Genomic DNA, 13706 nt, shown 5'->3' with positions numbered 1-13706 from the left:
AATGGAGCAAAACTATCGAACAGCATCCCTTTAGACATTCGCAAGAAAGACTCCATTGCCTCCTTTAAATCTGCTGTTAGAAAATATTTTTTGTCCAAAAACTCTTAGCTTAGTTTTTAGTTGTGCATATCTAGATTTATATTTTTTAAATTTTTAACTTTTATCATATCTTTAAATTTTTAGCTGTATTCTATTTTTGTAATTTTTATTATCTTATAAGTGTAAATAGTTTTTAATTTTTAACTTAGGATAGAGGGCCACTGGTTCGTCAGTTTTTTACTGTTATGTGTTACCCTCTGTAAATAAAGTTGTTACTTACTTACTTACTAAACCCTGATAACATTGAACAGAAAAGATTTAGTTTCATTTCAAACGTATCTTCTCATTCCAGTGGTAAACAAGAACCATTGTCATTGTAAAATCGTCACAGAATAATATCTTTTTGTTCTGTTGACCAAATTAATTGTAGTCTCTTCGCTTTTCACAGTGAAACTTGTCAATGGATGCTGACATTGACTACACGCCCGGAACACTTACTACAAACTCTGCAGCAATATTTAGGTTTCGTTACAACGTGCAAACGATTTGAACCTGGTCGCAACCTCATCAAATTCCCAGTAGTGCATTCCGCTCCCCTAAAATACAATTGTTCTTATCATTCAAATCTTAAACCTAGTAGCAGAGCGGCTAAGACTCATTTAATTGAAAACTTTACCTAATGGGAAAAGCTCACCCTTTATTGAATGCTCGTAGTTATATGCCAAACACTATGTTTCTTTGACTGATTATCCAATTGCAAATGTTTATCAAACCCGCCCACAAAATCCTCGCCTCAGAAGATGTCGAAATAAGCCCAATACATGAGTAATTCCTCCTCTTTTTTAGAAGAATAAATATGGCCGTTCTGAACTGTATCAGGATCAAATCTCCTCACATACTATTTACCTTCACAACATGAAATTTGATTGGCTTTTTATAGTAGATCCAATCTGATTGGTGTGACATACATACATACATCTCTCACTCATTCACTCACCCATTGACCCGTAACATACCCGACGCGCCGACTAAGAGGTATTTTTTAAAAATAACTCAAAAAGCCTTGCGGAATTGAAATAAGGCGTAAATGGTGGTCTTTGCAAACAAAACTGGGATCTTTAGGTGAAGTGATATGGAAAATGAAACAGACAAGACTACGTAATGTCACCTGAGCTTCCTTGCTCGTCCAGTGATTGGGCTGGGACTGTTCATGTAAAGAAAACGTAACGAGACAACGACGTGAACAAACTGAAAGCCAAGATGTAACCGTGGACAGCTGTGTGGAGATGGCTGGGTCTCGTCAGCACGATAGCAGCAAAAAGTAGAGCAACCAGCACCAAGGCCAATTTGTCATTACCATATGCATTCGGTAAGGGCAATTGGCCTTGGTGATGTTGTTGCTCAATTTTCTGCTGCACGAGGCTCAACCAGGTGGAAACAGCTCGCCGTCCACGGCTACATCTTGGTTTTCAGTTTGGTCTCTATAAGTGTCAGCCTTGCTTTGTTAGATCTCTACCGTTGGCTGATCTGATCTTTTACAGATCCTGCGTATACCGGCAGCAACTTAATAAGACACTTTTTTTTCGCGACTGTCAAAAGATTTAATTTCTGAAAAGGGAGTCTTTGCGGACTCACTTATGCAAAATAGCTAACAGGCATAACAATACGTTTTTGAGTGACGTATTACTCCCCTCAGGTGCCGGTTCAAGAAAGGGAAACTTACAAAATACAGTGGCAGCTCCTCTTTTTGTCCAAATAATATTTTTACAGAGTGCACGAGAACAAAGAGAAATGGGAATCTTTTGTATCAACCGTTATTTTGAAGACTGGCATGGTAAATTAAAAAGACGACACAAACAGCGGTGATAAACATTGTAAACCAACGCATTTTTATACTAAACTTGATTCAGTTTCAGTTTTTTTTTTCAGTTTTTTATTATCGCACACTATTTACAGAAAAACAACTTAACGTAAGATGGTTTACAATTAACTTGAACTTGAAGATGGTGTCACGATGTCACCGAAACGTTGTTCTTTCTTATCGATAACTAAAAAAAAATGTATATATTTGTAAATTGGTTACTTGAGACATTTTTTTTTCTCGCCAATATAAATTGAATAGGCCCTTTGCAGCTGGGGTCACGTGACCAAATTTTCCTAAAAAAAATTTATATTATGGGCTATAACTTAAAGAATGCCAGAAATGGAAAGAGCGCATCGAAAATACCAAAATAGCCAAGTTTGAGACCCCTGGAATCAAGGAGTAAGTTTATACGACAGTTTGAATTTTCGGAAAATTTAGAGGATTTGTATGCAAAATGTTGCTGGAGAACAAGGCAACTTTTTCCACACAAATCTTCTTATTCTTCTAAAAATTCGGACCGTCATAAAATCTCCTTCTTTAATGATGGGGGCCTCAAACTTGACCATTTTGATATTTTCGACATCCTTTTTCCAGTTCTGACATTCGTTAAGTTATAGCCCATAATTTTATGAAAAATAGGTCACGTGACGGCTTAGCTACAAAGGGCCTATTGTTATGGCTCTCTCTCATTCTTTCATGCCAATCATTTCAAGGGGGCGGTAAAGCATAAACATTGGTATGACTACAGGCGGATTTTTTGCGTCGCGCGCTTCGCGCTCAGTTTCGTATGATTAGTTTCGTATGATGGGCAACATAAAGCACTTAATGAATGACCCCAAGGGAAGCAGTGAGGTTTGTTTCACGCTACGAGACCTTCAGTGTTCACTGAGGAACATTGAGGTCGAGGGGAAATAAAACTCTCTATTTTCCCGCAGGGCCAGTCAAAAGTGTTTTGTTATACCTCCCAACTCAAAAACAGAAAATAAAAAAAAAAAACTGCTAAAGAATGATTTGCTTGGCGCCAGCTAGCACAACAAATTTGCCGCGGTTTAAAGGTGGCTGTTGTCGAGGCATTGAACAGGTACGAGCATAGTCTAGCAGGGAGAAGAAAGATAAAACCGTTTCTTTTTTAGAAAATAACTCAGAAAAAATACTCGAGGAGTCTCAGTCTGCATTCGAGCGAGACTAAACCAAGCACAAAATTGATCTTGGTGAGCCGAGAACCATTGCTTTATCTCGAATTTAACAAACCCAATAAACAAAATGTTTACGAGATTAATTTACTGAAAAAATTCAACTTTTCTCAGTCTCAAAGTAATTGTCGACACACTGATTGATATCAGAAATAAAACATCAAAACAGCTTCTTAAAATCAGTTAAAATAACATAATCTTGCTTTCCGATGCGAATGTTCCAGTCCGTTTCAGGGCACAGCAGCGAGCAAAGTATAGCTCACTACAGCTCACGGCCAACTGTATTGCAGCTAAAAGGTGTCTCCGACACTATTTCAAACTGATTTGAGAATCACCAACCACAGAGGACACGAATATCCACCATCACTAACGCTCCTTTCATTCAAAACTCGAATCGAATGGCCTCCAGGTTGACCACAACCGCAAGTTTTCCGAGCGTAATTTTTCAACTCCTGCAATATTCAAGGCAACGTCCAAGCTTTTCGGCTCACAGTGCTACTCTGATGACAAAAACTGACTTGACTTTTCAGCATTTTCTTTAAGATTTGTAGATTTCGCAGTTCAATTCTGCTTTCGCTGTAAGTTTTCATTCTACGAGAAGCGACGCTCGAGTCAAGTTTGACAGTGGCGTGATTTTCCTGGACCAATCACAATTCTTTGCTACGCATAGCAACCAGTGAGATTGCTTCATTTTGTATAGGCAAAAGATTACGTCAAATGGCTTTTTTCGTGTTCACCAAAGTGGGCAAAGGCCGGCTTTCGAGTTATGTTGAAAGACTTTGATTGAAATTGAAAAAAAAGCTTTATCTGTAGAAGTTTCTTTTGTTATTATATAAAACAAATAGATTCCATTTTGCGGTGCGTCTGTTCAGTAATAGGGAGCTTAAGCAAACCACGACGATGACGACAACGTGAACGTCACAAAACAAAAGGTTTAATTAGCAAAACAATACCTGTGCACGTGCGTTATAAATCGCTGTACATTTCTTTGCCGTCCTCTGCAAAATAACAACGTGAAATGACCAAGTTCTGCGTCGTCTACGAAACGTGGACGACGACGGCTAATTTTTCGTATTTCCAGTTGGAATTGAACGCTGTCGTTGCATATTTAGGTTAAGCACGTTTTCAGAGCCATTCGCGTACCCAACAGATCTAGACAATCGCGAGTTTCGTTTGTAAAATGTAAATTCATTTTTTACTAGTCGTCGTCCTCGGCGTCGTCGTCGTCGTTGCTTAAGCTCCCTAATAGATCACAGAAGACGTCAAAATGTGGTAAAAACATCATTGACACACTCGGCTATCGCCTCGTGTGCCACTTTTTTGTTCTTACCACATTTTTACGTCATCTGTGATCTATTAGTGAATAGACGCACGACAACATGGAATCTATTTGTTAAATCTACGCTGATAGCGTAGACTACGAGTAGTCCCTCTTTCGCTCAGTAGGGAGTTTACGAAACCACGACGGGGACGCCGAGGACAACATCGTTTAAAAAATGGATTTATATTTTACCTACAAATCTCGCGATACTCTTAAGTCATTTAGCTTGCTCATCACTGCCAAAACTATTGCAAATCTAAATCCGGAACACAGCAATAAATTTGAAATAAAAATTTAAAATATTAGCCGTCGTGGTTCACGTTCTCCAGACAACGCAAAATTTGGTCATTTCACGTTGTTGTTTTGCAGGGGACGGCAAAGAAATGTACCAAGAATTATAACGCATGTGCACAGCCATTGTTCTGCTCATTAATTCTTTTGTTCAGTGACGTTCCCGTTGCCGTTGCCGTCGTGGTTTCGTAAACTCCCTAGTCTGTCGTGCGTGACGCGACAGAAGACCACGAGAAAAAAAAGGCCGCTCGAAATCCTGGAGGCGAGGAGCGCTCCTAGCCTCCAGGATTGTAGTCTACCGATAGTGGGATTGTATCAAGCAGTACAACAGACCGTTTGTTTGAGTTAGCAATATATGTACTCCTAGTCATTTCATGCTACAGAAACAAGAAACAGAAGTCAGCCTGATGGACCGCCAGGCCCCGGCGGAATGCAAGACGTATTTAGATTAAATACGGTAAATCAGCGGCCAAAGTTTAGTCTTTTATTTTTTGGCCTTTTTTTAAAATCCTGTTTGTTTTTTTTTTTCAAAAGGATTACACGTATTCGCAGATTGGTGGTTACTTCATTTGACTAGTGGATCAAATGACCGGCAGTATCAGACAGGCAATCTTTATATCTATGGAGCAATTTCGGTTGGTTCCTTTGTCCTCTCCGTCACTATAGCAACAGTGTTCATTAACGCTTTGTTAAACTCCTCTAAACACTTACACAATTCCATGATGTCGGGGGTGTTAAAAGCTCCGGTTTTGTTCTTCGACACAAATCCAGTTGGACGAATAATAAACAGGTTTTCTCGAGATATTGGCATCATGGACGAGTTGCTGCCAGATGTATTCCTGCAAGCTGTTGAGATTGTTCTGCTTTGTATCGGAGCGGTCGTTCTGCCATCTATCCTGAATCCCTGGATTATTCTGCCGGCCACCCCACTCATGGTTCTGTTTATGTGGTTTGGAAGGTATAACTTAAGGACGTCACGTGATCTGAGCCGACTGGAAGGAGTAAATCGAAGCCCAATGCTCTCTCATTTTAGTGACACGTTGGAGGGACTGGTAACTATTCGCAGAAGTAAGAAGGAAAATGGGTTTCTGGAAGAATTGTACAGGTTTGGGTTCTAAAGTGATGTTAATAAAATAACTTCTCTCATTAATGTGAGTTCATCTTTTGGGTTATGTATTGATGAAATGGACAATGTAATGAGGTGTTACACATGACGAGGTAGTCTTTTTCTCTTTAAGGCGTGGAAGGTTTCTATGCATTACTGTTGGTAGGACAGCAGGGGTGCTCAGCTTTTAATTTCGTGAATTATTTATCTAGTACTATTTTGTTTATTTATCTCCGGGTTTCAAGACGGTCACAATCAGTGCTGGTTCTGGATTCTGTCCAGAAACAGATGGCTAGGACTTTATGTGGACCTGATCTGCGTCACCTTTATGACGTTAGTTCTTTTTCTCGCTCTCTACACTCAATCAGGATCATGTAAATCTGGAGATGTTGTGATCCGTGGATTCAGCAATTTTTACCAATTCATTGTTGTACTCTAATCTCAGACCAACAGTATTAGCTTCATTTATAAAACTGCTGAAACTACGTGTTACGTCTCTTATCTACTATAAGACGAAACACAAGGAAGGAGATGGTGGGGAGGCGATTCTTAATTGTCCGTAAATTTAGGACAAGAGAGTTCACTTCTTTTCTTTAGTTGCTTTTGTCCTAACCTCCTTTCAGAACATTGTACAAAGTACGTTAATTGTACATTGTACATTATACATTTTACCGATCCGTGTGAACTTAAATTGATCTGTTTAGAAAAGAAACTCAAATCTTTATTTACGTGGGAAAGTCCGAGTCAGAAAATGCAGGCCGTACTTTCCTGGTCACAAAATGTGGGGTCATAGTGCGTGTCAGGCGCGTGGAAACTGGGGATGACAATGGCGACTGCGCATGAGAAATCTTGATCTTCCGCGAACAACCAGAGCGAGCAACGTAATAAGAAAAAATGAGGTGTTTTGTGAAGAAGGCTTTGGAAACTGTCATAAGTTTTAGCAATGGGTCAGTCCATGAATTATGGAGTTTGAAAGCTAGCCAATTTGACAAAGCTCATACTAGTTCTCATGAACACTTCAGGTAGTGAAAAATTAAGAATCTTCGCGAATAGCACTTCGAAGTATACCTGACGAACAACAAGCAATTGGATAAAGAGGATACTCAATGAAGCAACTTGAGAATTGAATAGTAAATATCTAAGCGTGACTCTTGTGTGAGATATCCAGATTATTTTATTTGTTTTATTGTTTTCAATACTTGTCGGGTACGATTTGATATTGCGATACGAAGCCCGAGTAAACGCAGTTTGAGCGTCCAGGTGGATTTCAGAATCCAGTTTTGGACTTATCATCCTTATCAATGTCTGAATTTACCTGAGAAAATGTCCACTAATTTTTGGCATATCTTTATATTTGCAGGTATTACGGCATTGTTCATTGCATACGCTCTTCAGCTTGCAGTAGATACGTCTCAATACGGTGTAAGACAATGTTCAGAAGTTGAGAATTACATGACGTCAGTTGAACGTGTCATCTCATATACTCACATTGAGAAAGAGCCTGGATACGCTAATCATTCTCAGCCTCCAGAAAATTGGCCGCAGATCGGCCAAATAACAGCAAAGAACCTGGGTCTAGTGTACTATCAGGGTGGACCAGAAATACTAAAAGATGTCAGTTTTACTACACATGCGCACGAGAAAATTGGAATTGTTGGTCGCGCAGGAGCTGGCAAGTCATCATGCATTGGTTTCAGCTCTCTTTCGCATGCTTCAACCATTCGGTGACGTCATTATTGATGACATTAACATCAGGAATCTTAACATTCAAAGCTCTCGTCGAGCGATATCAGTTATTTCCCAGGGTCCAGTTCTGTTTACCGGTTCACTGCGCATGAACTTAGATCATTTTGAGGAGCACGACGACAAGGAACTCTGGGATGCATTGGAAGAAGCGAGTTTGAAGAGCATGGTGAAGAGATTACCACAACAACTGAGCGAGGAGATTAAAGAATGTGGGGCAAACTTCAGCGTTGGTGAAAGGCAACTTCTCTGCCTGGCTCGCGCATTGTTGAAAAAATCCAAGATTATAGTGATGGATGAAGTAACAACAAATGTCGATTACAGAACGGATTGTGTAATTCAAGAAACAATTTGCACAAAATTTAGGCACTGCGCCGTCATTACAATTGCGCATCGACTGAACGCCATCATAGATTACGATCGAGTTTTGATTCTGGAAAACGGCCAAGTTGTCGAATTCGACAAACCGGAAGATCTATTGCAGAACGTGTACAGGCAATTTTCGAGACTTTATCATGGCTACAATAAGGATACTGACTAGTTTAATGATTCACCATAATGCATAACCTGTTTCAGGCGCTCTGTTAGTTAGGGAGCAGCGTTGAAAAAAAAAAAAAAACAGAATAGGTAATGGTCGGGGACGCACCGCCCTCGTCCAGCATTTTGTTGTACAAAATTTTCAACTAACCGAACGCACTTTGATGGGCTAAATAAATCACAATTATAAATATTGTAAATAATCATGTTACAGTAAAGTGTGACTTCTACACTGAGCGACAAAAAATCGACATCATGGGCCAATCGTACTGAAGGCGCCGTTTCAATACGGGCAGTACATTTTGCTATGGAGAGCAATTGTAAATACTAAGTTTCTGGTAATTTCTAGTCTAGGTAATGTTTAGTCACGCAATATTTGCACCAGAACCTTCTACCGTCACATTACGAAACAGTTTAGAACATTCTACTAAATGATATAATTACGATGTAATGCTACATGAACAGTTGTGTTAGAGGTTCCAAGAACGTTCACGAAGGAGCGACGAGCTATTAAGGAACTTCATTTAAAGTCTTGTGGATTGAGAGGAGACTTCTTCGGAGACATCGGCTTTACTGTGGGTTTGTGTCAGTGGTGACTGAAGTTTTAGTGGTAGGTTATTTTGATGATAGATTACACAGCTATGAAGAAACCCTCTGCTAAGAGGTCGCTCCTCTGCAACTAGGATTTCACTACGTATCGTGAAATAAATAAGTTGGGTCTGTTGAAGAGTTTCGCAGTGTATATTTTCTGTCGGTCGAGTGATACCGTAACAATTTTAAAACAATAAGCACTTTATTGTTTTATCGGTATCTCTCCAGCAATGTTTTAAAATTACTGACCCCAATGGAAACAGTGAGTTTTGTTTTTTTGAGACCCTCAGTGTTCACCGAGGCGAAGCATTGTGGTCGAGGGAAAACAAAACTCACTGTTTCCCGCGGGGCAAGACTGTCATTCAGTGTTTTGTCGAATTTGTTATACCTCCCAACTCAAAAATAGAAAAATGCTGCGAAGAAATCGTTGGCTTGACGCCGGCTGGTTCACAAATTTGCTGTGGTTTCAAGGAGCACGACCTGATCATGTGCAAGCCGAGAGCTCAAGTTGTTGTTTCCCTAGGGAGTTAGACGAGTTAGTGAGGTTTGTTCGCCCAAGGGAGTTAGTGAGTTTTGACCCACGACACGTGACACGTTCTCCTCCAATCGGAAAACTTATTTGAGTTGCGAGGTGTAACAACTGTGTTTGGTTTTGTTTCTTTTTCAACTTAATTTTGAAGCAGAGTGCACCGCATTTAAAGACGAATTTGAAGACAGTCAAAGGGCATAGGAGGGACAGGAAGTTTCGTGACATACTGTACTAAACGTCTTTCACAGTCAGCTTCTCACTTAGAATCAACCTAATTTCAAAACATAGGAAGATGAAGGATAAGGAAGTTAATCCCACTTATTAAATACTGGATCATTGGATATTGCAATTTAAGAGTTTCCATTGGCTTAGGCATCTGGGTATATGAGCCATTATTATCCAATTGCAGCTAATACCGTCCAAATAACCGTACAAATATATAGCGATATTGTACAGTTATTTGTACAGTAGAAAACCTGTTTCCCGTACAGGTCGGTGCGCGCACGCAAAACTGTCACACTCTCCCTCTTTCATTGCTAAATTTATTGACTACAGCAGTTGAATAATAAATCTCTTATTAGATGCTTTGGTGTGAAGTATCGCTTTATATTTTTGCTCTTTGTTTGTATTTTCACTCGCCTTACGGGCTCGTCAAAATACGGCATAAATCGTAAAAATATTCAGCGATACTGCACGCCAAAACATCTAATAAGATAAATTTATACCATGCCCCACAAATATGGTAAACATGCGCTTAATTTCTTAGGCATTTTTACTTTTACTTTATTTTAATTTCGAAATTTTTGGGCGTTTTTAATGAAACAATTACTCCATTCGCGCTTGTTGGATATGAGATGATTACAGCGGCCAACTAGGCGTGTAGCACCGAGTTGGCTGCCAATTCATATTCAACGCGTGCTCGTGGAATAATTGTTAAATATTTAAAGCGATTTAAGAATTTCCGTCAACTTGTACAGCGTCTATTTCTACGATTTCTCTCATTCGTGCCCAGTCTCTGGTTATTGTTCATTTTATATCTCTCCAGCAATGTTTCCACGGTATCGAACACCTTATTTGGATAGTGCACGACGTCCAGTGTGCCACCAGGATACGAGTCGGTCATTGGATACAAGTCTATGACGTCAAAACCTGCCTCACACATAGCTTTCATCCCGTAAGCACTGAACAGGAGAACACGCTGAGTGAGAAAAATATATTAAAATGATGTCACAACCAAATTATTACAATCAAGATGAACTTCCAGAGAGTTGAGTACACCCTAGAATGCAGACCCTCTTTCCGATTTCAAGGGTCTTTTTAGTTAGGGAGTAAGGGAAAGAAGGCAGGCAGCAAGTGACTTATTGATCCACATCAGCCTAAGTAAATGATAACCACTGTTTCCTGTGATCTGCATGGGCCCGGGGACATAACAGCCTGTTCACAGCGGGTCAAACGCAAAAATTCAATACCGTTTCGATTTTCATAGCTCAAAGTTTGTAGAAGTTTTAAAGGAAAATTTGTCTCAACATTATTTGAAAAAAAGAACAGTTTTCTGCCAACTGAATTGCAAGCCGATGATCTAAACCTAAAGGGCTTCAGAAAAATTGTATTATTCCATAGCTCATGCCACTTTGGGCTCTTGCTAGTGCTCGCTACCATTGTGGAAACAATACCACCTGCCTGAAAACAATGACAGCTGTTACACTAACACTGACTATGATAGCATACGAGAGCTGCTACTCTTAATTCCGACATGGTAATCTTTACCAAGTGCTTCATTACCCTAGTATAATGCAGATGAAAGACTCTTTTTAGAGAAATACTCTCTTTAAGATCCTACAACATATAAATAACGTTTGTTGGTGTTGTTTCTGTTCTTCAACTTGATGTGGTACATACCTGTGGTGTAAGGAATCTCTCACCCGTGCCGCCAGGGTTTGGTGCTTTATACTTGCATATGGCAGTTGTTGACTTCCAAATAACTTTCGTGTTATACTTCGGAACTCTTTTCCCCTGTGAATTAATTTTAGTATTCTTCAAGATCTTTATCACATCCGCAATAGTTTTCTGGTAGGCAGTAAAATTAAGACTGACTGGATAATGGAGCCCAAGGTTCAAAAGCAGTACACTGTCCTTTTGCTGCATTTCTGGACTACCAAGAGCGCTGCGAATGGGGTTTAGAACCTTTATAGGGCTGAAATCTAGATCGTCGTCTTCTGTCCTGCTACGTCCCTCGCTAGCTATGGGATAGAGCCAATTGTAGCTGTTTTTGCAGTTTGTATAAAGCTTTTTACACAGGTTGCGGGAACTGATTGAGCCAGAGAAACGTACGCCCAGTGAATCGCCGTAGACCCAGAGAGTACCAGAACGGTTATAGCTTGATGACAGCGATCCATTGTACATCTCTAGGCAGGCAAATAAAAAAGTTTCAAAATCTTAATAGAGCGGTTTTCATTTGAGTGTCGAACAGTAACTGGTTTTACATCGCTACGCTACGCGATTGGCTTTAAATACTCGCACCATTTTTTCTTCCAATCAGAAGTAAAACCACAACCAATCGTAACTCGCCTACGCTCGTTTTCCCGCGCCTTGCGTCAGCCACATGTCATTTTTTCGAGTCTTGATTGGTTCACTGTACTATCTGTGTCCTTTATAGCTAGGTTTGAAGCCGTATGTTAAGGCAAGCATTTCACAAGGTAGTTAGGTCCCTCCCTCTGAGTAAAACTCAGTATAGGTATTCAAACAGCACCCAGCCATAGTTCATCCAAGCACAGCATTAAAAAAATATAGATCTATCTGGTCAAGATCTGTAATTCTTATTATAAATTTAGGAGATAGACTTCAACTGAATTTTAATCTGAATATAATTTTAGATTATGCAGTCTTCTGAGTTAGCTCTATCAGGCAATGGAATTTAAATCAAGTCATTATTGATTGAATGATTGATTCATCTATTTGTTACTTGAAAAAAGACAATGGCTGAGGATATCAGACTGCCAACGTGGCTGCTTTTCATTGTGACGTTGATGCTTTTTGTAATAGATTCAACGGTAATGGTATGAGTTAAACTCGAGGTAGAGTTGTAATGGAACCAAAAAAATATGTGCCAACTTCTCACAGACTAATATAGTTTATGTTTTTTCACTAGCTAATTTTCCCCTGTTTATGTCAAAACCAGGCCAAGCATTTTTTCCTTCTTGAGTCCTAAACACACTTGATGCTTCCTAAAAACAAGCCTATAGATTGCATGAGACTCAAAGAATGAGTGCAAAATTTGTGGGAGAGTAGAGCTAAACAAAGTTAAGCTTGATCCAGGGGGAGGGTTGAAGGGGCTTAAACATATGTTTCGTATTTTAGGGCATTTTTGCAGGAATATTGAGCTCGGCCAATCAGGAGCTAGCCTTCCAAGAAACGTCTTTGATTAGACCATTGAGAATTCAGCAAGTTTGCCCATTCTACTCACAAAGACATAAATTTACAAATGTCCACTTACCATTGACATAAGGCCGCCATATGCCATTTGTCCACCGACCAAATCCATCCCACAAGTGGTTGCAGGTGTAAGCACAAGAGTCTATTTTGTCTTGAAAACAAAACAACCTAGATTTAAATTAACGCATTGTGGTGGTTTTGTTCGGAAGACACTAAACTAAACATGAAACAATTATATTAAGTCAGCAGAACTACATTCAGCCTGCCTGGTCATAGCTGCTGCATACTTCAAAACCAATTTGTACCTTTGCAAATCAATACCCAAAAGTTATCCTTTTACTATTTTGTGGAGAGAGAGCGCGCGTGGAGGGAGGGGGAGGGGAAATCGGCAAAGGAGCATTCTAAAATATAAATAACAGAATTAACGGTTGCCCTGGTCATTCTCTTTCTATGTGGGAACAGTCGGGCAGTGATCAAAGAAGACGAGACACTTCCCTTGAAGACTTACCTGTCAAAGACGTGTTCAGTCTTGCTTGCGTTACATTTATTTTCAAAGGGAACCCATTCTTTAAGGGCTGCATTAACCGTTCGTCCAGCTTTCCTAGAAGCCCATCTTTCTGAAACTTTCCCTGGGCGTTGCCTTTAATGAACCAGTCGCGCGGTGGGTCCTTAAAGGCATCACAAAGACTATAATCAAGATATATAATAACTTGATAGGCACCAGGCTCCGTAATAAGAAACAGCGCTTCGTAAGTTCCATTATTGTGATCAAAAACAGTGACCGCAACGCTTGATGGGCCACGCACGTAAACCCTCCACGAGTCTCCACCAATCGTCTTCGTTCGATTATCTGAGGTTCTTGATTGAATAAAAATTTTGCTAAACTCTTCCGCTGGCCTTATGTCTTTAAATATTATGTCACTTGTGTTCGCGTTACTTCTATTGAGTTTCCCCCAGCCATCCTTTACTTGGCCCCAGGCCGTATTATCATGACACGGTCTTAGTATTTCTTGCCAGTCTACTCGCGCTCGGCGTTGACGTAACCAATCGCGACGGAAATC

The 13706-nt window shown here is 39.9% G+C and overlaps 1 protein-coding gene and 1 pseudogene across 2 annotated transcripts in view; one reads left to right on the top strand and one right to left on the bottom strand.

Moving 5' to 3' along the window:
• The first annotated feature begins 5226 nt into the window (after positions 1-5226).
• Positions 5227-8180, top strand: LOC149110903 (ATP-binding cassette sub-family C member 4 pseudogene; annotated as a pseudogene).
• A 1561-nt stretch (positions 8181-9741) lies between these two features.
• LOC149110901 (uncharacterized) overlaps positions 9742-13706 on the bottom strand; it is a 27116-nt gene continuing 23151 nt past the window's right edge. For both annotated transcript variants that reach the window (XM_089292522.1, XM_089292521.1), the window contains 4 exons: positions 13154-13706; positions 12707-12796; positions 11113-11618; positions 9742-10411 (listed from right to left, as the gene is read on the bottom strand). The exon at positions 13154-13706 is cut by the window's right edge. In XM_089292522.1, coding sequence (XP_089148648.1) covers positions 10178-10411; positions 11113-11618; positions 12707-12796; positions 13154-13706 — 1383 coding nt within the window. In that variant the 3' untranslated portion in view covers positions 9742-10177. The remainder of the gene's footprint in view (positions 10412-11112; positions 11619-12706; positions 12797-13153) is intronic.

Source organism: Orbicella faveolata, unplaced genomic scaffold (assembly GCF_042242905.1).
Source record: "Orbicella faveolata isolate gen_17 unplaced genomic scaffold, um_ofav_v1 contig_24, whole genome shotgun sequence".
Classification (NCBI taxonomy): Eukaryota; Metazoa; Cnidaria; class Anthozoa; order Scleractinia; family Merulinidae; genus Orbicella; species Orbicella faveolata.
The sequence above is the reverse complement of the archived record's forward strand: the minus strand, read 5'-3'. Positions and strand labels throughout refer to the sequence as shown.